The sequence below is a fragment of the Leiobunum rupestre genome, chromosome 6 (assembly GCF_980474605.1).
Source record: "Leiobunum rupestre chromosome 6, qqLeiRupe1.1.hap1, whole genome shotgun sequence".
NCBI classification, from domain to species: Eukaryota; Metazoa; Arthropoda; class Arachnida; order Opiliones; family Sclerosomatidae; genus Leiobunum; species Leiobunum rupestre.
The window spans coordinates 58,342,509-58,369,836 of NC_143389.1; the positions used below are offsets into that span (position 1 = coordinate 58,342,509).

The 27,328-nt window shown below is 33.0% G+C and overlaps 2 protein-coding genes, 1 long non-coding RNA gene and 1 pseudogene across 7 annotated transcripts in view; 1 reads left to right on the forward strand and 3 right to left on the reverse strand.

Moving 5' to 3' along the window:
* The first annotated feature begins 422 nt into the window (after nt 1-422).
* LOC149942804 (tRNA-uridine aminocarboxypropyltransferase 1) lies at nt 423-9,949 on the forward strand. Of its 4 annotated transcripts, none has more exons than XM_090177415.1 (7): nt 425-790; nt 1,221-1,390; nt 1,469-1,606; nt 1,682-1,806; nt 4,684-4,730; nt 8,829-9,116; nt 9,750-9,949. In XM_090177415.1, exons 1-6 carry the CDS (start codon nt 721-723, stop codon nt 9,098-9,100), a joined length of 822 nt encoding a protein of 273 aa, XP_090033541.1. In that variant the 5' UTR covers nt 425-720; the 3' UTR covers nt 9,101-9,116; nt 9,750-9,949. The 4 variants fall into 4 exon arrangements, with proteins under 4 accessions (XP_090033544.1, XP_090033542.1, XP_090033541.1 ...); XM_090177414.1 differs by having other exon boundaries at nt 426-790; nt 9,774-9,949; XM_090177418.1 differs by lacking the exon at nt 4,684-4,730 and having other exon boundaries at nt 423-790.
* On the reverse strand, nt 1,883-2,635 carry LOC149942805 (peptidyl-prolyl cis-trans isomerase pseudogene; annotated as a pseudogene). The gene is made up of 2 exons (XR_016481161.1): nt 2,392-2,635; nt 1,883-2,330 (listed from the first exon to the last, which is right to left on the reverse strand). The product of XR_016481161.1 is annotated as a peptidyl-prolyl cis-trans isomerase pseudogene (transcript).
* LOC149942806 (uncharacterized) lies at nt 9,044-11,196 on the reverse strand. Its single transcript, XR_016481152.1, has 3 exons — nt 11,078-11,196; nt 10,778-10,996; nt 9,044-9,192 (listed from the first exon to the last, which is right to left on the reverse strand). It is a non-coding gene; the product is annotated as an uncharacterized LOC149942806 (long non-coding RNA).
* An 11,286-nt stretch (nt 11,197-22,482) lies between these two features.
* The window catches only part of Dh44 (corticotropin-releasing diuretic hormone 44), a 46,201-nt gene continuing 41,355 nt past the window's right edge, over nt 22,483-27,328 (reverse strand). Inside the window, exon 3 of the mRNA XM_090178443.1 lies at nt 22,483-22,534. The gene's annotated coding sequence lies outside the window, so the exon portion shown is untranslated. The remainder of the gene's footprint in view (nt 22,535-27,328) is intronic.

Genomic DNA, 27,328 nt, shown 5'->3' on the forward strand with positions numbered 1-27,328 from the left:
GTCTCCAACCTTATAGATGCGCCAGAAAAGCTCAACCTGAATTTCAACAATTTTTTTCCAATAAACCTGCTTCTTTTATTTGACAATGCAAATTTATTTTAGAACGTAAGTCTCCGAGAACTTCATTAATTTGCAAATTAATTACATTAACAGAACTTAACACTATATTGTAGTTCATTTTAGCTCCTAAGCCTTGGTTGTTCAAACCGGTTTGTTTACAAATAAAAATGGCCGTCGGTTTATCAGACGTAGAGCTAATTGTTCGACGGCATAATCGGAATTTGAGATTCGATGAAGTCAAATATTACGTAGCGTACAGATGACGCAATATCTGTGAAACAAACCGTTAGTGAAGAAATAGAGCTAGTGGCATACTTATGAGTAATTATGTTACATATGGGGACAGTAATGTAATCCTGAGGACTATTTTTAAAAAATTCCTTATTTCCAAGACTGACATCGTTAATTCGTTACCTCTTTAGTGGGTAGTCTGCTCAAAATTCTGCTCAGATTTAACGTGCTTTTTGAAAAGTTCAATGTTGCGGTGAAGTTTAGTCAAGATTTATTATTTTAATATTGCATTTAATATACATCTAATAAACGGAACTCTAGCTTTAATTGGTTCAAGTGTCTCGGTTGAAATTTAAAGAATCGTGGAGGTACAAAGATTAACTGCAAAGCTAAGCCTTGGCTTAAATCTGTCAAATCTACAAAGTGAGTATGGAAGGAAGCGTGCGCGAAGAATCCGAAAAAAGACCTTTCATTGAATACAGCTGTCTCTTTACCAATGGTAAGACCTGGATATTTATCCATATGAGTGTTCTATGGGGTTTGGTTTTATAAGAGGCTTCCAAAGCTGTGCTTATGCCATATATATGGGTGTTTTCACCATTACATCGAAACACATTGGCAGAAGCTCAGCTTTTTTTGTAAAAGAAAGAAATTTAAAGGGCCACACAGGCATATAAAAAATTCCGCCTGAATTAAGCACGTGATAGCAGATCCAAAAAATCATATTCTGGAAACTAGCGCGTGAAACAGGTCAAATTCAAACGCCAGTGTGGCCCTTTCGCAAATGTGGGATTCTCCATACCTATGTAAAAGGTTAAAATGTAACATTTATTTGTTAACTATTGTCATGATAGTTTAGTCTCTCAATTTCTTACAAGGCAGTAGAATTGTTTTTAAAAATTTATTTGATTTATACCATGATTTTTTAGCATCTAAAACACAACCCTTGGGGCAACTGAAAATAAGCGACTCCAAATTTTTGGATGAAATAGCTACTGAAAGGGGTTCATGCCCAATCTGTGGTAAATCCAGGAAATACTTCTGTTACACTTGCTGTGTGCCTCTTGATAATATTAAAGATAAATTACCAAATCTAATGGCAAGTATTCAAAACCTTTTTAAATTCTTAATCCCATAAATCTTTTAAATATTAACATTAAGTATTGGTTTATCTTAGTTACCAATCTTCATCGATGTCATAAAACATGCAAATGAAACAGATGGGAAAAGTACAGCAATTCATGCTGCAGTGTTGGCTCGTGATAATGTTAAAGTTTATATATACCCGGAGATTCCAGATTATTCTAAAGACAATGTCAGTATCCTGAATTCTGCATACCTATTTATTTAATAGTTAACCTTCCAATTCTTATAAATTATAATTATAAAGGTATTACTAGTATTTCCTGGAAAAAATGCCAAAGAATTGAAAGAGTATTGTGTTAAAAACATGAGTGAAACTGCTTCTAAGGAATCTCTAAACTTCGCATTTAAGAAAGTGGTCTTCATTGATAGGTAAGAAATATTTTGAAAAAAATATAATTTTTTAAACCCAAGAAAAATGGTAAATAAGAATCAATGCTAGTTTGGATCATAAGTGAATATGCTTTAATATTAATATCAGAACATTTTAGAGTAACTAAATTAATGGTTGAACAAATGAACAGTAATGTCTATTTACTTTTCTTCAATTGTAATTTCCCCGCAATCTTTAATTACGAGCTTTTTCTTGGTTTTGCCATTTTGCGTACCGTAACCTTCAACTACTTTAAGTACATCCATGCCTTCCACTACTTTTCCAAAAACCACATGGTTTCCATCTAACCATGATGTAATGGCAGTTGTTATAAAGAATTGAGAACCATTAGTGTTGGGCCCCGCATTAGCCATGGATAGTAAACCGGGTTCGGTGTGCTTTAAAGTGAAGTTTTCATCCTCAAACTTTTCTCCGTATATTGATTTTCCTCCTGTTCCATTATGTTTAGTAAAATCTCCACCTTGAGCCATAAATTTTGGAATAACGCGATGAAACGTGCTGCCTGGGTATTAGAGGGCAATCATTATTCAAATAATTCTAAGTTACTATAATTTAATAAGTACCTTTGTAACCAAATCCTTTATCCCCAACGCATAATGATCGAAAGTTCTCAGCCGTTTTGGGAACTACATCGGATCGTAACTGGAAGGTTATTCTTCCTAAATCTTTACCATCGGCTGTTATATCAAAATAACATTTTGGTAATGGAGGCCCACTCGTTAGTAATCTAGCATTTAGGTTATTTAATTGAAGTACATTGTTATTTATTACACAATTTGAAAATAATACCCGTCTTAATACGTTCATTTTCCAATAAATTAAAGCAATAAAATATGAGTTTGAAAATTATTGGCACCCCTCGTTGAACCTTAATTCGCAAGACGGAACATAGATGGCATTACAAGCTCCGATCGAGCAAAATCTAACCAGGAAATAAGTCTTACTTTCTTCTGTTGGGGAAGTGCGAAAATAGCAAATAATATTTTTTTTTCCGGTCATTTGACTAATAATTAATTGCTTGGTTTTTGGGAGTCATCGCATGTTGAAAAGGATCATAGAAGTTTAAAAATTTTGATAAAATGTCAATATTACAATTGGATGATAAGATTATTTTGCAAATGTCATTTTACCAACCACTAAATAATAGGATTCTTTCGTAAGAGATATATACTTCTACTAATATATAATGACATAAGTATATAATACACAGTTAAAAGAAGCATCCATCCAAAAAATTAATCATGTGCCTTGGTCCGGTATACAATGGCAGCTATTTTCCCGTCAAAGCAGAATGCGTACACGGCATCACAGCCAGTGGCGTAGCTAGCATGGGGTGAGTTTTCATCTTTTTTTCACGGTCGGGTGGAACCCGGGGCGGATCTCCCCCGCGCCCCCCCCTAGCTACGCCACTGATCACAGCCCAAATTTCACCCCCTCATTACACCGCGTGACGATGTAGGGATGTTATAAAATTCGGGCTGTGATCAGTGGCAAATAAAAACTTATACAAACTAGAGACTAGTAAATAGCACACCATGATATCCGCCCCGTGTGTCACCCATGCTAGCTACGCCACTGGGGATATTCACTATCTTGTAAACCATTTTCCCTCAAGTTTTAGAAAGTTCTTATACAGGTCTGAAAAAAAATTGTAAATAGTTCTAAAAATTCAGGGAATTTAAATTTAGCTTGATAATTTATGAAGGCGATCTAAAAATTATTTATAGTTAAAACAGGGTTATTTAACTTTTCAGAGGTTGGATTACGACGCTTTACTAGTTGGTTACCATAGTAACTATCGAGCTTAATTTTTCTGAGTTCTGGCAGGAAGTGGGTAAACGCTATTGACCACGTGCAAAGCAGTTAATTCTAATCTAGGGTACAAGGCCTATATTATCTTTGCCTAGTTGAAGGACTCAAGGAGTGGGATTTTAAGTTATTGTTAACAGCTCCCTCTATTGCAGATAAATAGAAGCTCGTTAAATAATGAGAAAACAATGCTATGGTCGATTAATTATGAAGATAATAAAATGTATTTACTCTTAGATATTTACTGAAAATAATTATTTATTTTCTATTTAAAATTTAGGCTATCTTTACTCAATGTAAATAACCTAGATGGCCCTACTGCGCTATAAGGATAAAAGATTGGGGAATTTGGGGGAAGTAAGTCTGGTTTATGGGCTCTATTCGAATACTTCTGTAATCGCAAATTCTAAAGTTGAATAACCATGGCTAATACATAATCTGAAGAATTACCTTCAAAGTAAAATATGAAGCTAAAATTATGTAATTTTGGCCTTAAAAGATTAGAGAATATTCTCTATAGGCTTGGTGCGTAGTTTAAATTTTGGTCATAAGTATCGCCGCCTACCGACCGAGTTTTAAATTGAATATATAAATGCTCTCTGCTCGTTCAAAATTATCTACGCAACAACTGAAAGTTCAACCGAAAAACATCGTCTGCTATTTCTTCATATATTTAGTTGACAGATATTAAGGCAGATGGCGCTATATTTACTAAGCTCGAAGCCTATAAATAGAGGAACAGGGAATATGAAACTGAAAATATGGCAACCCTACAAGATTTTGTTGGCGAAGGTACAATACTTATAAAATTAGCAGTATAATGAGATAAAATATTTATATTTTAATTTAAAATTTACACGCGAATTTAAATTTACATACAACGTCAAAGACGAAGGAAAACTTTATTTGTCGATTCTATTAGAAAGATTCCCAATCGATTAACCAAACACTCTTAAATTTAAACTATTTGTGTAAAGTGTATTTGTCGCTCGTTAGTTGATAAATGGGTGGCGCTAATAATTGCAAAACCCCCTTTTCAATTGCAGCACGTGGAGACAAACGAAGAGGCTCTACGGAGACGAGAGACTTCGACGTAAGTGTATATTGTCTTCCTGCGACATTCATTGTCTTCCCTTTGAACCCTAATTTGTTGTTATCTTCATTTCCGGAGTGGGCGACCCTTCAGAGAGTTGATTTCATTATCTCGAGGAACAATGTCGGTGGTCGGTCTCATTCATTCCAGCCTCCCGATCCTCATAATGCTTCTCGTTAGCTTTGTTTCGCTTCTACAAACATTGCTTGATATATTTTATTTTTGGCCTAGCTAACAAAGACTTTATTTGTACTTGGAGAGAATGACTATATTCAGACGATTTTGAGCGTTTCTCCCAATCAACCTCGCGCTCTAACAGTAAGCTCCTCCCCTTAAGAGTCAATCAAATCACCCCGCTATCTCATTGGTTCCCTAAAACTGGCGGCTTCCGACGCGATCAAAGCGCACGCGGGTGACGTGTTTCCTTCGTACATTATCGTCCTGACCAATGCCTCGTTCACACTACACGCTTTTTGTCAGCTGACAAGCTAGCGTTGCCAGACTTACGATAATTATCGTACAGGTCGATAATTTCGAGCTCATTTTTGGGACGTACGATATTTTCAAAGACGTACTATATAGTACGCATTTTTAGATAATTCAGTTTGCGCGTACGATAATGTACTATAAGTTTGAAATTGTCTGAAAAAAATAGAATTTAAAACGTAAGTTTTCAATCCATCGAGCTTTAAGTGTTATTAAAAACATTTATTTTAAAAGTTTAACGTCAGTATTTCACAGAAAATTAAAATTAACCGCCAGTTTTCAGGCGTACGAGAATGTATTTTTGAAATCGATAATGTTTTGGCTCTGGTACGATAATTTTAGTTTCAGGAACTGGCAACGCTACATGACTTCGTCATGTGACCTTGATTGCGCATGCGCCGGTTTTTAACGAGCTAGGGCGTACCATTTGAAAGCATCTGCTATTTCAATTGTAGAAACTCATTGATTAGGTTTAAAATGGAAGATTATAATAGGAACAGAAAAATAGCGTTAATTGGAATAGCTCTTCTCTTGGATGAAAATAATAGAAAAGGAAAACACAGAGATCTACACGGGTGAAAAGAATGCCGATGCTTTCTTCGACGCCATAGCTAAGCGGCTAAGCCTTTGACTCACGGTAAACAAAAAAAAATAGTTTGTTATCACGTGCGTCAGCCACGTGTCAATTTCCATTCACCTCATTGGATATTGTCTTTCGGGTGCCTATCCGATTGAAGTCAGACCATTTGATTTAACAAAAATCAGGTCAGGTAGAGCGTTCATATTGCCTGACTTATCAGATTGACTTGTCAAGTGGACCAGGTCAGCTGACAAAAAGCGGGTAGTGTGAACGAGGCATCAGTTGATTTATCCCAGGCGCACACTCGATAATTCCCGGTTTCAGTTGGCATTGACTTCTTTCATCCGCCGCGTAAGATAGTAACAAGGGACGATTTGCGATAAATCGTAAGTTTAATAATGACGATATAGGCTGACAATTAGCCGTTTCGGTAATAAAGGTTTTTCTAACAATGTTTTGGATTTGGAGGGTCTATTTCGTCTTTACGGCCATTCCATCTCAATTCAACGAGTAATGGTTTCATTATTTCGTGGCGCGTGGGTTATATGTACCCAAGTCAGACAACAAATATTTAATATTTTTAAGCACTCGAAGAATTCAATTACCTTCTATTGGACCGTTCGTAAATTATCAAAGAGGAAGTCTGTTTGCACTATTGTTATTAAAGAATTTCAGTCTGTTTTTACACGCAATCCCTAGTGCGTACTGGTTTCACCATGGAGGGCTGATTCCCCCGATTTCCTGAAAACTGATTGGTAGCACTACAAATAATACTTTACCCGCAGAATGTATAGATGGCACTATGTTTTTTCGTCTGCTGTTTAAAAATTGGAGAAATATTCATTAAATATTTTAGTAAATACAAATAATTACAAATATTATGAAATTGAATGATTACAAAACTCAAGCCAGATTAGAAAAAGTAAACTTTTATTTTTTAAATTTAAGTTTCTAAAGTTTTACGGTGTATTCTCATCCGTAGGTAGAACTTGATAATTTTTTCTTTGGTTATTTCACATATTTCAGGAAATTAGATTTGACTAACAGCGTAAGTCCACTCAAAAGTCTTTTTTCACGTACAGCGTAGCCGATGCCCCCGTGTCGTTCATATCTCTTGAACAGTCAGGGTTAGAAGCAGGGTTGTTGATTTTTTTTTAAATCGGATTTTTTTATTTTAATTATTTTTTGGTTTTTGTCATTTTTTAAAAGCAATATATGAGCTTATTGATATTAGTTATTATTTTTGTATCAATAGTAGACAGTTTTATCATTTACAAAATATTTATTCAAAGAAATAAGTATTTTTTATCACAGTATTCACTTATTACTGTATAGGAAATATCACATTTTCAATTTGATAGTCGGGACTCGGGTACCATAAAAAAAGCAGTAGTGAGAATTAATTAACTTAAGTATTAGAGGATTTACAGTAATATTTAATTAACACAATTCTTTTAAGTTCTTATGGCATCATAAGAGTCTAATATCATTGTGAGAGGTAATAGTCTAAAATATAATAATTCAATGGTAAATCTATCATTTGTGGAAATTTAATTCCTTTTACACAACCTTTTATAGGAACGGATTTAAATCAACGATTCAAAAAAAATCATTTGCTTTTAATCAAACAACCCTGGCTATAAGGGTCAATGATATGTCAATCGACATATCATTGACCCTTGATTAAGTTACAAATCATTTGGAATCTCGTCAAATGACTTGTAAATTTCACCAAATTGATATTTTCTCGTGTAAATATCAATTTTAATAATAATTGTAATATTAAATGTAATATTAGATGTAAATATTAGAATGTAAAAATTTGGCGTAAATACCTCGTCAACCACATTTTTTACCTCTTCGTCTGGTTTAAATGTAGCTTTCCTATCGATTCCTCGGCCATTAAGCGAAGTAAAAGTGCAAAGCATCCCTTAACCCGAGCCCTGGGCATCAGTCTGATTTCGGCGACGTGGAGTCAGGTTACGCCCCCTTCCTATAGCACCTATTGCTCAGAATTGGAGAATCGCCCGGGAATGCGGGGCCTTTGAACTGTTAAGTCCCTCATGCTAATTACTTTAGATCGTTAATTTATAAATAAAATAACTTTTTGTCAACCAGCGTAGATTTCAACGATGGGAAAAAAAAATCTTATCCGTAACTATTAAAATTGAGTTTTTTAGATTATTATTTTCATAAATTATAAAATTTATTTCAAGAAACTCAGTTGTAATTTGTTTTTGTTACAGAAACGTTTTTATACATTTATTTTACAAAAAAGACCAAATACCATAATGTCATTTGAAATACCTTAATGTCCTTTGAAATACCTTAATGTCCTTTGAAATACCATAATGTCATTCGAAAGACATTAATGTCATTCGAAAGACCTTATTGTCATTCGAAAGATCTTATTGTCATTCGAAAGACCTTATTGTCATTCGAAAGACCTTATTGTCATTCGACAGACCTTATTGTCATTCGACAGACCTTAATGTCATTCGACAGACCTTAATGTCATTCGAAAGACCTTAATGTCATTCAAAACTTCGAAAGACCTTAATGTCATTCGAAAGACCTTAATGTCATTCGAAAGACCTTAATGTCATTCGAAAGACCTTAATGTCATTCGAAAGACCTTATTGTCATTCGAAAGACCTTATTGTCATTCGAAAGACCTTATTGTCATTCGAAAGACCTTATTGTCATTCGAAAGACCTTAATGTCATTCGAAAGACCTTATTGTCATTCGAAAGACCTTATTGTCATTCGAAAGACCTTAATGTCATTTGAAATACCATAATGTCATTCGAATTACCTTAATGTCACTCGAAATACTTTAATGTTATTGTTTGAAAAATTGTAATGTTATTGTTTAGAATATCTTCTGTATCATTTAAAATGTAAGGTATCCAGCCGACAAAACGCCCGTGTCCAAAACCCACTCTCCGGCTATGATATTTAAAATATTGGATAACACTTAAGTCATCAGGCCAATTCAGGAATATCTATTTAAAAAAACAACGTCTTTACAGGGCTACCGTGCGTTATCCTTCGAAAGCACGATTCTGTATTTTGGCGTCACCAGCGTACCAAACCCATGTCTTACCTATCCACCGTAGAAGCGATCTACTACTTCCTGGTGGAGTACCATCAGGCCATCCACCCGAGCCAACCTTACCGCGGACAGTACGACGACATCCTCTTCTTCTTCAAGTACATGTACAACAAAATCAGAAAAGTCTACGATCCCAGAATTACTCAACTACTACACGAGAAATCGAACACGTCCCAGGATGACACTTAAAGACAACTGCTGGACGGTAGGGCGTTACTTCAAACCAATACATATTTGAACTCCATTAGATACTCTAAGTCCTACCAGATGGCGCCAACAGTCTGAAACGCAGAATTTCAAATTATCCTAAAACTTCTAACAGCAGACGATTTTTTATTTGGTTTCTACTCCCTTTAAATTATACTAACACCATAATTGAATCTCTTTTATTTAAACGGATTTTTTATTTAATTAAATTTTTTAATGATGGAAGAACGATAAGGTCTTTTCAAGTTGGTAACGCCATTAGAAGTCGCTTTTTAAATACCCAGTCCTACCAGATGGCGCCCACAGTCTGAAACGCAGAATTTCAAATTATTCTAAAACTTCTAACAGCAGATGATTGTTTATTTGGTTTCTACTCCCTTTAAATTATACTAACACCATAATTGAATCTATTTTATTTAAGTGACTTTTTAGTTAATTTAATTTTTTAATGATGGAAGAACGATAAGGTCTTTTCAAGTTGGTAACGCCATTAGAAGTCGCTTTTTAAATACCCAGTCCTACCAGATGGCGCCAACAGAAACGCAGAATTTTAAAACATTGATAGCCGATTTTTTATTAAGTTTCTACTCCCTTTAATTACGAGTTTAATTCTTTTAAATGACAAAATTTTATCGCTTTGAATTCTGTATAATAGACCGATACACATTTGACGAAGAAGAGGATCCTTTCACAGGGGCAACGCCATTTTTAAATACCCGAAGTTCGACCTAGATGTCGCCGACAGTCTAAAACGTAGACATTTTAAATTATCAAAATAATGTGAATTTATTTCTTTATATGCCGTATCAATAAAATGTTGGTATTTTTAAAGTCATATTTCATAAATTCAAACGATTTTGTGAACCTTTAAAGCATTCAGGTCGAACCTTTAAGGATTTCACTGCAAATATTTTTGAATAAAAAATTCAATTAAAAACAAAATGAATTTAGCCAATAGTATTGTCCAAACACAATTGTTTCGTCGTCGGGTACTTGGTTTTTTCCAAGTCGCGTACTTTTTAATTTAATTCAATTTAATTTTAAAACGTTTTCGGGCGTTAACCGTTGAATAAAATTACTTGTAACAATGTTATTAAATATTAATATTATCATAAAATTTTGTTAAATCAAAAGGTAGTGTATGGAGATTATTAGATTTAAATATTGGAATTAGGTATTAGCCTAGCTGATTATTAATTAATTATTAATAAAAACTGGCCGTTCTTTAAAACGAAGAATGTGGCTGTATTTGTTTTAATACAAGTTATTTTTTACGGAAACTACTTAAGGTAGAAATTTTTCCAGTCGTGTGAACTACAGGTCTTTTCCCATCGAACCAAAGTTATTCGTAGGTTTCAGATGATGCTTTACAAATTCTTAATTGGCAAAATTGATCTAGCACCTAGTGGTGGAAAAATGATTTTTCTAAAAGTGTGAAATTTTTTAGAAAACGATGAAATTACACCCGGTGTATTTACTTAAGGTAGAAATTTGAAATTTTTATGGTACGAACCCTGAGAAAAGGTAAACATTCTAAATGACATTTAGAGTTACTATATTCACTTACATTTCAATGTAGTATTATCTAGACGACATTTGCGAAGTCCCATTAATATCTTGGGGGCAGAAATAGAGAACATCTTACTTATTTATACTTACAGAGAATAACCGTTGAGGCGATTTTTTATGATGTATCGCAATACAACTCGGGTCGAGGCGAATCGATCTGATATCTCTTTGTTTTCCTTTAACCGTTGCCTACAGCCCTACACTATTATTAAGGCCCGTCGTCGATTTCTGACAATGGGGGTACATTTTAACGAGGCGACGACTTGTTTGTTTGGTTTGTTTCCCGAAAGATGGCTCTCTGAGCTGGACCTAATAATAAGAGGATTTTCAAAAGTTAGGCCTAACTTTTACCAATGAGACAATTTATAGTAATGAAATATATGTCCTTACCTTTCTTTATCGTAAATTTTGAAAATTAAACTTCGTTAGAGAAATCAAATCAAAAGTAAATTACATCCCAAAATTGTTGTAATGCAACAGTTGCTCTTCGCACCTGCGTGTCGACTTGACGCTTTGAAGTTGAAAGTTCATTGTTGCCTATGCAACGAGGTCTAGATAAGAGATAACCTAGTGGTCAGAATTGTAGACCTGAAATTCCAGAAATTAATTGAAGAAATTTCGCGTTCATGGGCTTATATAATAGCGTAGGCCACACTAGTAAAACCATAAGCCTATTATAAGGTCCCCATAAGCCAAATTTTTGACGATCACATACCCGTTATTAAGAGGTAGGTATTCAAAATCTGCACCTCCTAGTGGCTACGTCGTACACTAGCGAAATGCATTACGAATGCTCACAAGCCATGCGCGAACGTTTTTAAACTTCGAACCACGCGGGATCAGTAGCGGCGCTATGTATGGGCTGAAGTGGGCTTTAGCCCCCCATGCATTTCTGAGGGGGCCACATATTTATATTAAAAGGGCCACATATTTATATTTAAGAGGCCACATATTTGAAATTTCTTTGTTTTTATTGCCAAGTAAAGTTTTTCGCGGGGAAAAATCTTTAAAAATCAATTCGTTTACTCAAAAAGATAGTAGACCATAAACAGATAGATTCGGGAGGCGAAGGGAGCGGAAATGGAGAGAAAGTTTAATGAACAATTGAAAGAAGAGAAAGGGGCTTGAGGGAATTTCAGGAAATACCCCAGCGGGCATGCACGTCAATGCTCGGAATCCGACGCTCGGATACAAGCTCAGAAGGGGGTCCAGTAAACACGACGATAGCCACAACAATAAAACGACCTTGCTCTTCTCGCTTCCTGGAAAATTCTGCGGTTTTTCGATTTCACCACTTTTGCGAAATATGGTCAATGCCAGGCTCGACCGCTAAGCTGCTTTTTTTTTAAACATTTCTTTCCATTTCGTCTTGAGCTCCAGAACGAGTCGGGTCTATTTTGAAAGTCTTCCTCGAATTTTAAGTCTTTAGTCTTTCTGTTCTATTATTTTGGCAAGAGCGGACTTCTACCTCCTCGAGGTTTAAAGAAGCCCTAATGCGCTTATTTAAAATATAAACACTTAGCTAAATGACTAGTTGATAGTTTAATTTTATTTCAAATTATTTCAACAGCCTTTTAAAGGCTAATTAACTATTAATAATTAATTTTTCCAAACAGCCTTTTTCAAGGCTAGCTAACTATTAGTAGATATATATTTTGAAAGTCTTTCTCGAATTATAAGTAGTTTAGTCTTTTCTGTTCTAATATTTTAGCAAGAGCGGACTTCTACCTCCTCGAGGTTTAAAGAAGCCCTAATGCGCTTGTTTAAAATATAAACACTTAGCTAAATGACTAGTTGATAGTTTGATTTTATTTCAAATTATTTCAACAGCCTTTTAAAGGCTAATTAACTATTAATAGTTAATTTTTCCAAAAAGAATTTTTCAGGGCTAGCTAACTATTAGTAGATATATATTTTCCAAACCGCCTTTGTCAAGGCAAATTACTATTATTAGTTATTTTTCTAATATCTTAGAAACTTAGTCTTATTATTTACTAAGATAAATATTCCTCGAGAATTAGAAGGATTTTAGAGATACCTTTTAGATAATTATATCCGGTAAATTTAACTATTTAAGTATTGACAAATTTAAAAAAATTGTAGAAATGAGTGGTAGAAAATTTCCGTCCGGAAGCCAAAGTCGCAAAAAGCGAAAAGCCAGTCAAGAATTTTTAAATTCTCAAAAAGGGGCTCTAAATAAGTACTTCAAAACATCAATTCCAGTCTTAGAACAAACTCAATTAAATGCAATTGCGAACAAACTTGACTTACCAACCACTACTGAATCTTTAAAAAATCAACTTTCCCACAACGAAAACAAATCGCTAGAATCCGAACCAAAACAAAATAGTACTGACAATAAAATAAGCTTATTGAAGGACGCTATAGGGGTTCATGTTGAAAGTAATCTTTCAACTAATAAATCGAACGATGTTATAAATAAACATTCTATGTTGCAAACGAGTCAAAATGTTTTCGATAAAGTTGTAGAAGGCATTGAAGAATCAGTTATTGATAATATCTTAATAGGAGCTCCTAGTGAAAGTGAATCAAACAATTCAAATGACATTGCACTTTCATTTGTCGCTTCCAGGAATTCCCGAGAACTCCATGAGAATAGCAGTATCGTGCACCATTTAACTCCTGCTCTATCTGATTTAAATGCAACTCAAATTATTCCTGACATTAGTATCGACATGGATTCTCCACTCGCTCAACCAAGGCTCTTATCATTTCCCCAAACGATTATTAGGGGTCAAAAACGAAGTTTCAATAGTATTTATTATGTAAAATATCCGTTTTTGGAATATTCTGTAGAAAATGACATGGTATACTGTTTTTGCTGCCGTCATTTTCCAAGCAGTGGTAAAAAAACATATTTCACAACTGGTTTTAAAAATTGGAAAAATATGAATGAGAAATTTCACGAACATTTTACTTCCGAGAAATCGACCCACCAATTAGCGGAAACGAAGTACATACATTTTTTACAGTCAGAAACGAGGAGCTATAACTTCACAGATAAATAAGCAACGCCGTTTAGATACTATTCGAAACAGAAGTTTTATCCGCCCATGTGCAAATTGTTTTAACATGCGCTCAACAGGATATCGCGTTAAGAGGGCATCGAGAGAACGACGATCAGCAAAATCGTGGAAATTTCATTGAAATCCTAGAATTGTTAAAGCGCATTTCACCTGACTTAAAGAAAAAAGTAGATAGCATGCCCAATGTAGCAAAATATACCCACGGATCAATACAAAACGATCTTATTAACACTAGTGGTGCACTTGTTCAAAGAATGATTATTCAGGATATTAATGATTCGGGTGGTTTTTACGCAATAATTGCTGACGAAACTAGGGACAAAGGCGGTGTAGAACAACTAAGTGTTTGTGTTCGATTTACCACCACTAAGGGAGAGGTTCTTGAAAGGTTTTTGTCTTTTGTTGATTTACATAAATTTGACGCTGAATCTTTATCTTCCGCGATTATTAAAATTCTTTTATCAAATGGGTTAAAAATATCAAACTGTGTAGCGCAAACATATGACGGAGCGAGTGTAATGAGTGGAAGTAAGTCGGGAGTGAACATTAGGATTAAGGATGCTGTGGGTGGGATGTGTCCATATGTGCACTGTTACGCCCATCGCCTAAATTTAGTTTTGGTGGATACCTGTAAGAATGTACCAATAATTCGCGAAACACTTGGTTTGTTACAGGCAATTTATACATTTCAAAGTAATTCGTCACTTCGAAGTGAGTATTTTCAAGAGGCCCAAAAAGAGCTTGAATACGATGTAATATTAAAATTACCCCAGAGTTGTGACACTAGATGGTCCAGTAAAAAAATGTATACATTTTTTTAGAACTAGATATAATGCTGTAGTTTTAGCTTTAGAAAACTTAATTGAAAGTGGCAAATCTGAGGAAGCAGCCGAATGTAGAGGGTACCATTCCCAGCTTCAAAATTTCAGCATTTTATTAATGGTCGTAGTATTAGATGAGATTTTAGGCGTAACAAATGTGTTGTCTGAATATTTGCAAAATCCAAAAGTAGTTATAACTCAAGCCGTAGCAATTTGCGGTGCCACAATAAAAAAGTTAGAAACAGACCGAAATTCTGAAAGATTCGATCAAATTTGGGATGTTGCGAAACAATTAGCTCTCTCAGCCTCAATTCCAGTACCAGAAAATAATAGTTCCGTCAAAGTACCCATGAAAAGAAAAATTATTCAAAACAAAAGGTTAAAAGGTACCATAATAACGGGTACTATAGGAAGTCGGGAAACGGAGTTCAAAACTATTGGCGACCAACTTAAAGCAACTTATTTTGAAATTTTAGATAGATTCGTATTAGAAATGAAAAAAAGATTGTTAGAAAATTGTTCTATTTATGAAGAACTTTGCGCATCAGACCCAAATTCGAGCGAGTTTTTGAACGTTGAAAAAATTACTGCGTTTTGTCAAAACTACAAAAGATTTAATTTTGAAATGGAGTCTCTGAAAAATCAGGTCAACGTTGCTAAAATGTTATTTAGTACCAAAAGCGGTGAAAACATAAACACAGAAAGTTTGCAAACGCAGCTTGAAACCAATGAATATCTTAAACCTCAAAATTTGCAAAATGTTTCCGATTGCTATAAATATTTATTGACATACGAGCAGGCATTCCCAGATCTCGTAAAATATTTCCAAATTGTATTATGCATACCTGTTGCTAATACTATTTCAGAGCGTAGTTTTAGTACACTTAATAGACTCGAATCATTTTTAAGAACAACAATGTCTGAAAATCGATTAACAAATTTAGCCTTGCTCTCTATAAATAGAGATTTATCTAATAGGTTAAGAGACAATCCTTTGTTGGTTGTTGACGAGTTTAGTAAAAAAAAGAGAAGAGTGCAATTTATACTTTTGAGTTTCAAATTTTTAAATATGTAGAAGCTATAAGAGACATATTGGAGGGCAAGCCACAGCTGCCACCAAATTATAAGGGGTAACTAAAATGGTAAGGGCCACAAAATTCTTAGGGGCCACAAAATATTTAGCCCACCCGTGAAAAAACCTTAGCGCCGCTACTGCGCGGGATAAATCTCCGGCGTGAGCCCTTAGCACCGTAGCCAAGGCTAAAGGCCCAAACACACATACGGTTCGCAAGCGATTTCGCCTGCGAATTATCGCGCACGCGCCCATGCGCCATGACTTCCATTCTATTTAAGTCACGCGACGCGACGCGATTTGCCAGCGAAATTTCGCGCGCGAAGGCTATGTGTGCATCCGCTTTTATACTCAATTTTATCACTTTAAAACTTAAAATTAACACTTATCTTTGTAAAATGATTCATCAGAACCTAAAACTGGCTATTAGAAATAAGAGACTTTGTGTTTATGAAGGTATTTATTTTTCATATAAGAGATTTAGACGCGTTTTGGGTGGCATCTATAGTTTTCGACTCAAGTAAGTAAAACTCTTAAGGCGGATGCACACATAGCCTTCGCGCGCGAAATTTCGCTAGCAAATTGCGTCGCGTCGCGTGACTTAAATAGAATGGAAGTCATGGCGCATGGGCGCGTGCGCGAAAATTCGCAGGCGAAATCGCTTGCGAACCGTATGTGTGTTTGGGCCTTTACGTTTTCATTCACAAGCTCCATGCATTAATTAAATAACTCCTTCTCCATAGTAACGCTGGACTGCAGAGGGAGTAGAATTCAAGCTATCTATATTCCCGATATTTATCACGTTATAACGGCGAATAGAATTCCTCATATTGCTAACAAAAATATATCTGCTACTACAAAATACGTCAAATACACCACTTCAGTATCTATCGTGGGATAAAACGAAATATTGATCTTTTCTAATTGTAGACCACGTAACAGAAGTTACTTACATTAATAAAGGATATTAATATTTCGTATTAAAATATGGACACATCAAGGAAATAAATTATTTTCAAGACTGGATTCAGGTTAAGAATATGGGACTAATCCCCATAATAGCGTACTTCGTAGCGAGAGTTCGTCTGCTTTTAATTATTCGAGAGACTTTCGCACAGATGAACACCATCTATGTTTATGTTTTGTAATTAAAATACAGACTAACACCATCTATGTTTGTGTTTTGTAATTAAAATACAGACGAACGCCATCTATGTTTATGTTTTGTAATTAAAATACAGACGAATGCCATCTATGTTTATGTTTTGTAATTAAAATACAGACGAATGCCATCTGTGTTTATGTTTTGTAATTAAAATACAGACGAACGCCATATATTTTATGTCTTGTAATTAAAATACAGACTAACGCCATCTATGTTTATGTTTTACGATCTACGCGAGGGTGGTATCAGATGCAAATGCTATTGACAAATATTATTAGCTTTCAGAATGTATTCTAGATATTGATCACCGAACTCTGAGTAGTATATTATCGTCTTTGATAGTTGTTTATTTCGCCTTGATGGCGCAATAACGTTGGAAATATGTTCCATGATGATTTCTGCTAATTCTCATACTTTTTGTTATTATGCTACTTACGTCACATGTATGTACGAACGCTAGTCAGGTTTACACAGGTATAATGGAAATATGTTTCCTTGAACCAAATCCAGGTCAATTGATGATTTCTTCAAAGATGATCGTAGAGGGACGCTGTTGGTTTGATAAGAGATCCCCCTTACGTTTTCCGAAACTACACCACTACCAGCCTTTTACATTCAGTAGCCCAAAATTGGCCGTAAACAGCTAGTTTTTTGAAGTCTAGGAATATTCTTTGTAGATTGAGCTTCTGTGTGTTACGAGCGGCTTTTCTTCGGCGTGCCTCTTTGAAGTCTTATACCTCGGAGAGGGATTCAATAACCAATTCCCAAAGATCCATTTGCTGGCTCCCAAAAGTGTCGCTTCAACATAAACACTCGATCAGGGAGCCGTTAGAAGACGATTTACCAAAGATGTAAAAAATGCTGTTATAAGATTATTGTATTGGATAAATTCAAATTTGTAATGTCTTTCCAATGTCTTTTTAGGTTTTTTTTTTGTCTCTTCTCCCAGGAGGGCTGCCAGATCGTTTTTCTTTCACATTTGATTTCCTCACAAAAGGGGCGTTCACAAATTACGTCACGCAAAAAAATCGACCCCACCCTTAAATTACGTAACAAATGCTTTCACCCACTCCATATACCTTCAAATTATTAAATTACACTCAAATTAAGTGTATTTTTATTGATATAAATCTAGAAAACTAGTGTTGTTAATTTTCCGGAAAAATAAAATGCGGAAAAATTTCCAGAAAATTTTCCGCAAATCGGAAAAATAAAAAATTTAAACATAAATTACTTTTTAAAGGTTTTTAATTTTTGAAACTTTTTATCGATATAAAATGTCAAATAGCAGTAGGGTTGGCACGGTGGTAACCAGTCTGTTGTTATCCACGTGGATTAAACCGGATTAAACCACGTTAAAAAATCCGGACTTTGCAAAAACTCATTGTTTTAAATAAATGACTAAGAAACGTTTCTATACTGAAAAGAGCTTTTTATTGGTGGAAACATACAGTTTAGTCTATGGAACTATCCCAAATTGGCTGTAATTAAGTGTAATAACAGTAATTTACTGTTATTATAATTCATAAGCTAGGGAGGACCAGTTTAAAAAAAAAACTTATTTCCAAGGCTGGTGTTGGATGCCAAAAGCGGGTGGGCATCATAGTGGAGGACGGAAAATAACACGATTTTATTTAATAACAAGGCAAATGTATGATTATTGAAAAATCCGGATAAAACTCCAAAATTCCTGATTTAAGTTGCAAAAACATACTACAAAACATTAAAAGTGTTACATTGTTAATCAGTTTAAACTAGTCTAAAGGTTTAGTTTTACTTTTAGATTCGAAAAAATGAAGCGAAAATGCCGCTTTATTAAAATTTGCAAACAATATTAGACTTATCATGGAATTAAAACCTTTTTTTTACGGAAATTTTTCGGGAAAAAAGACCTAGGTTCTTTTCCGGAAAATTTTCCGACTTACAACACTATTGGAAACTAATTATACCATTAAACTGCTAGTGTACCTTAAAAATAATTGATACTAATAAAATTATGATATTATGATACCTCACGTAACATTTGGGATTTGTGAACGCCCCGATAATGCTGTCCCCCCCCCCCCTCCCCGCTTTCAAAACAAAATAGTTTCTTTTCTTTGCTCCGAGCAACATATTGGACGGTCTCATTACCGTCAAAATAATACAATTCCCAAAAGAGGTAATCCCGGAGGTAATAAAGTGGAAACCTTATTTATTTCAATAATTATGAAGGTGTTTTATTTTTTTTAGATGTATGTATTTATACTTACAATGTTAGACAATTTTTAGAATTTCTTCCAATTCACCTCACGCTCTAAAGGTAAGCTTCTTCCCTCTTAAAAATATCTAAGTAAAACCTCTATACTATGGGTTCCCTAAATTTCCTTATGACCATAGAGGAATAGCCCTGGAGTGGTATTGATAGTTCTGATTGGGCTAAGCACTGACATTCCTCTTCAGAAATCGCGTAAAGGGGGATGTAGAAACGGGGGGGTATGTCGAGGTAGACTTTTATCTATTCTTCCATTCCAACAAAGGCAGCGCGATCATGGCGCCATCTACCGGTTAGGGTTTGAATTCTTTTAAAAAGTCTACCTCGACTTTTCCCCCTTTCCCCCCCCCGCCTCGAACTGGCACTACGCTGTCGGATTTAGCGCCTTCTTTCCTTTCCCCTCCTCTACTATTCCTCCATGTTATGACAGAGGGAAAACCATTGAGTTGGGAATATTAATCTAGAGATACAATCAAATCTGCTCCCCGCGAAACAAGTTTTTGAAAATTACGAATGTGCCGTCTCCTCTAAAATGACGAGAAAACGTTATCATATGACCCGTGGTGCCATCCATTATTTTTGAAGACATTTTTTTTTTGCCGGAAAACCCGTCTTATTTGAACGAACCATTGAGAGATAGACGGCGCCACGGGTAGAATGATAAAGTTTTCTCGTCATTTGGGAGCAGACGGCAGTATTCTTATTTTTTAAAAACTTGTTTCGTGAAATACTGAAATCCGACGTTTTGATTGGACCTCTAGATTCACAATTCAATAGGGAAAACTAGACCATGATAGCCGCGGACTGTGATAAAAATTGAAATATAGCTTTGCATTAATAATAGACCAATTCACATTTGACACGGGAAAAGGATCTTCCACAGGGGAAATGCATTTTTTAATACTCTTGAAAATTGTTAGTATTACCAGATGGCGCCCACAGTTTGAAACGTAGACATTTTAGATTATCGGAAAAACAATAAAAATATGATTTTTTTCTGTATTTCTTTTTCACTAATTTATCAAGACGTGTAAGGTTTCAATAAGCTGAACAAGACACAAATAATTTATCATAGTTCCTATTGGCGCCATCTATTATAAATAAAAGCATTAAAATCGAACCTGTAAGGCATCGAGGCCTTCACACCATTATGTTCCTCATAAACGAAATTAAATTAAATTATATTCTATGGGAAAATATTAAAAACTAAAAGCTTTTAAAAATAGACCTCTAATTAACCAAGAAAGGATATTTTTATCTTGACAATTCGCTACCTTAGTTCCAAAATCAGTTATATCTAAAAGTGAAATTAAATGCATTATTAATATTTTTAGAACAACCGAGAGTGCATTTAGTATAAAATAAATAAATAACAAACCTGTGAACTAAGGATAAAAATACTATTTCATTTTTATCCTTAGATCACGGGTTTGTTCTTCGTAAATTTATTTATTTTATCCTATATATTTCAACCGTAAAATTATTTAGTATGGACCTTTAACGGTGAATTTATTTCTACGTAACGTTAACGGTAATAGTAACCACGCTTCTAGGCAATTTAACTCGGTCACCTGAATTTAAGGCATTAAATGTCGCTAGCTAACTTGGCCCGATTATTATAATTATTAAATTTTTGGTATGAATAAAATGCGCTATAAAGTTGAGTTACTTAGTTTTGGATCTAAGGTAGAGAGGGTTGGGTCTATTTGATTAACACCTAACATTTTTTAGTTTTAGTTTTCTCGTGGATCTATTACGACAACTTTCAATCATAAAGTAAGGTTCCGGAAACCAAAACGGTACACAAATCGTTTATTTAATTTTAAAAATATGTAAAAGCTTCGTGAATTTCATTTCAATTGACGCCTGCATTTGTATTTTGAGTTTTTTTTTAATCAAAGAAGTTTCAACAAATCTTAAATTATGTGTTTCTTTAGGTTCGGGGCAATACGACCGATAGAAAAATTCTGAAAGCTAGTTTTTCATCGGAAATCTCTCGTCAAACAAATGAATTTATCGGTTTTGTTCTTTTCCTGGTTTAATGAGGCTTTTTTGTCTTCAATAAAGGTATACTTTTATCAGTTTTTTCTCCAAGTAAAATAATGAGATATTTTATTTCGGTAATCTCATTAGCGATAAATTCGTCCTGCAAATTTAACAATAGACCCAAAATGGGAAAGTTCTTGTACAAATGTTGCATATATTATAATAATCTTCTTGTACTTACACGCCGATTCTTCAGCGGATTATTTCAAAAGTGGACCTCGTAAACCGTAACTTCCGGTAAGGCGGTATTAGCTAACTTCGGAAGCACCAGTACTCAAAACTTCGAGAGGATTTAATTTGAACTCTATTTATTATTAAAAGGTGTCATTATCTTGTCAAAAACTGGAACCGCGCTGGCCCGTTCATTATTCAAAAGTTTTGCTGGAAGTAATTTAGAAATTCCCGAAATATAATCGAACAAATAATTATCTCGATGACGTGCGTTGGACTGGTTGCATTCTAGCATGTCAACGTAAACGTATATTACACGAAATAAACCATTCCTGATTTTCAATAACGTGTAACTATAACCATAAGTTTATAAGAATTTGGAGCATAAGTGTGCCATCTTGTTAAATTTATACTTACCACCTATTTTCGCTTTTAAGTCACGTATTACCTCGATAGAAGCGCTTATCTATTTGGTAACGACGTCATTTCTACCTAACTCCTGCATCATTTAGTAAATCGTTAGCATTAGAAAGTACCGGAACTGGCACACTTTTGATAATTATGTTACTTTTGGTAATAGGTAAGATTAAATTTTAAATTTTTAACAAAAACCTTCAAAAAGAAATCCCATAGGGCCTAGGAAAATCTGTATATTCTTAGGCAAAATTTTAAGCCGAAAGCTTACTGTAAAAATTTCTTCCTAGTTTCAGTCTTGAATACCAAACCTTTGATTAAATATTTACCGAGATATTTCACCCCAAAACTTATTTTATTATGTACAAATCAAATATTCATCTGGGGCTTAGAAATACTTAAATCGATTTTTAGTTCATTAATTACAGCGCGAGTCCGGTTCTTTACAACTAATTAAATTAACTATAGAATTTAAATTTGTTAAATTAGTTTTACTTGTTTAAATACAACAAAAACGCGTTCCATCGAAACTAAAGAAAACCTTAGAACTCTTTCCCCTTCAAGTATGTTTTCACCGCAGTAGTTTTTATGGAGAAAAAAAATGTAATTACAGTAGGCAGTTCTGTAGGAGGACCTTGAAGGAAGAGGAAGAGTGGAGAAAAACTTAAAAGTACTTTCGTACACGAAGTTATTGTTTTTACGAAGCGTCGCCTTGGAAACTTTATTGGGCAATATAATTTCGGTCGACTCGTCCAATTTTATGTTGCTCTCGCTGCGTGTTCGCCCATCGAAATCGCTCTGTTTTCTTCCGATTTCGAATCTTCCAGAGGATACAGTTTTACGAATATCAATAAACCCTTGGAAAAACGGAAAAAAAATAAATAATATTTCTCGGATAGACCTTATTGGCCGAGAGAGAGAGAGCCAAAACTACCAGTAGACTTGAAATTTTGTTTTGTCTAGATCCGATAACTAACGCTATATTTCTCCAAAAAGGCTGAAAATTTCCAATACATGAATTACATATCTTTTATTGCTATATAAATTTTGGTGTTATTCTAAAACATTTTCTGATCAACTTAAATAAAATATTTACGTGTATATATGCGGCTCTTAAAATATTTCATGTTATACAAAATAAATACACTTTTTTTTAAATTGAATGATAAACGTCTTCGTCGTTTTAATAAGATCAAAGTGTAGTGTCTTATCTCATCAACATACTAGATGACGCTGTTAAATATTTAAAAAGATTTTTCCTCGTTTGGTTAAAATCAAAGTGTGGTGCCTGTTTTAATCACAAATAAATGAAATTGTTAATTATTTTCTGCAATATTTAAAAAGATTTTTCCTCGTTTGGTTAAAATCAAAGTGGGGTGCCTGTTTTAATCACAAAATAAATGAAATTGTTAATTATTTTCTGCAATATTTAAAAAGATTTTTCCTCGTTTGGTTAAAATCAAAGTGTGGTGCCTGTTTTAATCACAAAATAAATGAAATTGTTAATTATTTTCTGCAATATTTAAAAAGATTTTTCCTCGTTTGGTTAAAATCAAAGTGGGGTGCCTGTTTTAATCACAAAATAAATGAAATTATTAATTATTTTCTGCAATATTTAAAAAAAATTTTCCTCGTTTGGTTAAAATCAAAGTGTGGTGCCTGTTTTAATCACAAAATAAATGAAATTGTTAATTATTTTCTGCAATATTTAAAAAGATTTTTCCTCGTTTGGTTAAAATCAAAGTGGGGTGCCTGTTTTAATCACAAAATAAATGAAATTGTTAATTATTTTCTGCAATATTTAAAAAGATTTTTCCTCGTTTGGTTAAAATCAAAGTGGGGTGCCTGTTTTAATCACAAAATAAATGAAATTGTTAATTATTTTCTGCAATATTTAAAAAGATTTTTCCTCGTTTGGTTAAAATCAAAGTGGGGTGCCTGTTTTAATCACAAATAAATGAAATTGTTAATTATTTTCTGCAATATTTAAAAAGATTTTTCCTCGTTTGGTTAAAATCAAAGTGGGGTGCCTGTTTTAATCACAAAATAAATGAAATTGTTAATTATTTTCTGCAATATTTAAAAAGATTTTTCCTCGTTTGGTTAAAATCAAAGTGGGGTGCCTGTTTTAATCACAAAATAAATGAAATTGTTAATTATTTTCTGCAATATTTAAAAAGATTTTTCCTCGTTTGGTTAAAATCAAAGTGTGGTGCCTGTTTTAATCACAAAATAAATGAAAAAATGAAATTGTTAATTATTTTCTGCAATATTTAAAAAGATTTTTCCTCGTTTGGTTAAAATCAAAGTGGGGTGCCTGTTTTAATCACAAAATAAATGAAATTGTTAATTATTTTCTGCAATATTTAAAAAGATTTTTCCTCGTTTGGTTAAAATCAAAGTGGGGTGCCTGTTTTAATCACAAAATAAATGAAATTGTTAATTATTTTCTGCAATATTTAAAAAGATTTTTCCTCGTTTGGTTAAAATCAAAGTGTGGTGCCTGTTTTAATCACAAAATAAATGAAATTGTTAATTATTTTCTGCAATATTTAAAAAGATTTTTCCTCGTTTGGTTAAAATCAAAGTGGGGTGCCTGTTTTAATCACAAAATAAATGAAATTATTAATTATTTTCTGCAATATTTAAAAAAAATTTTCCTCGTTTGGTTAAAATCAAAGTGTGGTGCCTGTTTTAATCACAAAATAAATGAAATTGTTAATTATTTTCTGCAATATTTAAAAAGATTTTTCCTCGTTTGGTTAAAATCAAAGTGGGGTGCCTGTTTTAATCACAAAATAAATGAAATTGTTAATTATTTTCTGCAATATTTAAAAAGATTTTTCCTCGTTTGGTTAAAATCAAAGTGGTGTGCCTGTTTTAATCACAAAATAAATGAAATTGTTAATTATTTTCTGCAATATTTAAAAAGATTTTTCCTAGTTTGGTTAAAATCAAAGTGTGGTGCCTGTTTTAATCACAAAATAAATGAAAAAATGAAATTGTTAATTATTTTCTGCAATATTTAAAAAGATTTTTCCTCGTTTGGTTAAAATCAAAGTGGGGTGCCTGTTTTAATCACAAATAAATGAAATTGTTAATTATTTTCTGCAATATTTAAAAAGATTTTTCCTCGTTTGGTTAAAATCAAAGTGGGGTGCCTGTTTTAATCACAAAATAAATGAAATTGTTAATTATTTTCTGCAATATTTAAAAAGATTTTTCCTCGTTTGGTTAAAATCAAAGTGTGGTGCCTGTTTTAATCACAAAATAAATGAAAAAATGAAATTGTTAATTATTTTCTGCAATATTTAAAAAGATTTTTCCTCGTTTGGTTAAAATCAAAGTGGGGTGCCTGTTTTAATCACAAAATAAATGAAATTGTTAATTATTTTCTGCAATATTTAAAAAGATTTTTCCTCGTTTGGTTAAAATCAAAGTGGGGTGCCTGTTTTAATCACAAAATAAATGAAATTGTTAATTATTTTCTGCAATATTTAAAAAGATTTTTCCTCGTTTGGTTAAAATCAAAGTGGGGTGCCTGTTTTAATCACAAAATAAATGAAATTGTTAATTATTTTCTGCAATATTTAAAAAGATTTTTCCTCGTTTGGTTAAAATCAAAGTGTGGTGCCTGTTTTAATCACAAAATAAATGAAAAAATGAAATTGTTAATTATTTTCTGCAATATTTAAAAAGATTTTTCCTCGTTTGGTTAAAATCAAAGTGGGGTGCCTGTTTTAATCACAAAATAAATGAAATTGTTAATTATTTTCTGCAATATTTAAAAAGATTTTTCCTCGTTTGGTTAAAATCAAAGTGGGGTGCCTGTTTTAATCACAAAATAAATGAAATTGTTAATTATTTTCTGCAATATTTAAAAAGATTTTTCCTCGTTTGGTTAAAATCAAAGTGTGGTGCCTGTTTTAATCACAAAATAAATGAAATTGTTAATTATTTTCTGCAATATTTAAAAAGATTTTTCCTCGTTTGGTTAAAATCAAAGTGGGGTGCCTGTTTTAATCACAAAATAAATGAAATTATTAATTATTTTCTGCAATATTTAAAAAAAATTTTCCTCGTTTGGTTAAAATCAAAGTGTGGTGCCTGTTTTAATCACAAAATAAATGAAATTGTTAATTATTTTCTGCAATATTTAAAAAGATTTTTCCTCGTTTGGTTAAAATCAAAGTGGGGTGCCTGTTTTAATCACAAAATAAATGAAATTGTTAATTATTTTCTGCAATATTTAAAAAGATTTTTCCTCGTTTGGTTAAAATCAAAGTGGTGTGCCTGTTTTAATCACAAAATAAATGAAATTGTTAATTATTTTCTGCAATATTTAAAAAGATTTTTCCTAGTTTGGTTAAAATCAAAGTGTGGTGCCTGTTTTAATCACAAAATAAATGAAAAAATGAAATTGTTAATTATTTTCTGCAATATTTAAAAAGATTTTTCCTCGTTTGGTTAAAATCAAAGTGGGGTGCCTGTTTTAATCACAAATAAATGAAATTGTTAATTATTTTCTGCAATATTTAAAAAGATTTTTCCTCGTTTGGTTAAAATCAAAGTGGGGTGCCTGTTTTAATCACAAAATAAATGAAATTGTTAATTATTTTCTGCAATATTTAAAAAGATTTTTCCTCGTTTGGTTAAAATCAAAGTGGGGTGCCTGTTTTAATCACAAAATAAATGAAATTATTAATTATTTTCTGCAATATTTAAAAAAAAATTTCCTCGTTTGGTTAAAATCAAAGTGTGGTGCCTGTTTTAATCACAAAATAAATGAAATTGTTAATTATTTTCTGCAATATTTAAAAAGATTTTTCCTCGTTTGGTTAAAATCAAAGTGGGGTGCCTGTTTTAATCACAAAATAAATGAAATTGTTAATTATTTTCTGCAATATTTAAAAAGATTTTTCCTCGTTTGGTTAAAATCAAAGTGGGGTGCCTGTTTTAATCACAAAATAAATGAAATTGTTAATTATTTTCTGCAATATTTAAAAAGATTTTTCCTCGTTTGGTTAAAATCAAAGTGTGGTGCCTGTTTTAATCACAAAATAAATGAAAAAATGAAATTGTTAATTATTTTCTGCAATATTTAAAAAGATTTTTCCTCGTTTGGTTAAAATCAAAGTGGGGTGCCTGTTTTAATCACAAAATAAATGAAATTGTTAATTATTTTCTGCAATATTTAAAAAGATTTTTCCTCGTTTGGTTAAAATCAAAGTGTGGTGCCTGTTTTAATCACAAAATAAATGAAATTGTTAATTATTTTCTGCAATATTTAAAAAGATTTTTCCTCGTTTGGTTAAAATCAAAGTGGGGTGCCTGTTTTAATCACAAAATAAATGAAATTGTTAATTATTTTCTGCAATATTTAAAAAGATTTTTCCTCGTTTGGTTAAAATCAAAGTGGGGTGCCTGTTTTAATCACAAAATAAATGAAATTGTTAATTATTTTCTGCAATATTTAAAAAGATTTTTCCTCGTTTGGTTAAAATCAAAGTGTGGTGCCTGTTTTAATCACAAAATAAATGAAATTGTTAATTATTTTCTGCAATATTTAAAAAGATTTTTCCTCGTTTGGTTAAAATCAAAGTGTGGTGCCTGTTTTAATCACAAATAAATGAAATTGTTAATTATTTTCT

Bases quoted from the DNA above. Each gene is read 5' to 3' on its own strand.
- LOC149942804 (XM_090177415.1), top strand. From the start codon at position 721: ATGGAAGGAAGCGTGCGCGAAGAATCCGAAAAAAGACCTTTCATTGAA. The intron at 1,807-4,683 runs GTAAGAAATATT...TTTCAATTGCAG, and splicing joins AAAGTGGTCTTCATTGATAG to CACGTGGAGACAAACGAAGA. The intron at 4,731-8,828 runs GTAAGTGTATAT...ACGTCTTTACAG, and splicing joins CGGAGACGAGAGACTTCGAC to GGCTACCGTGCGTTATCCTT.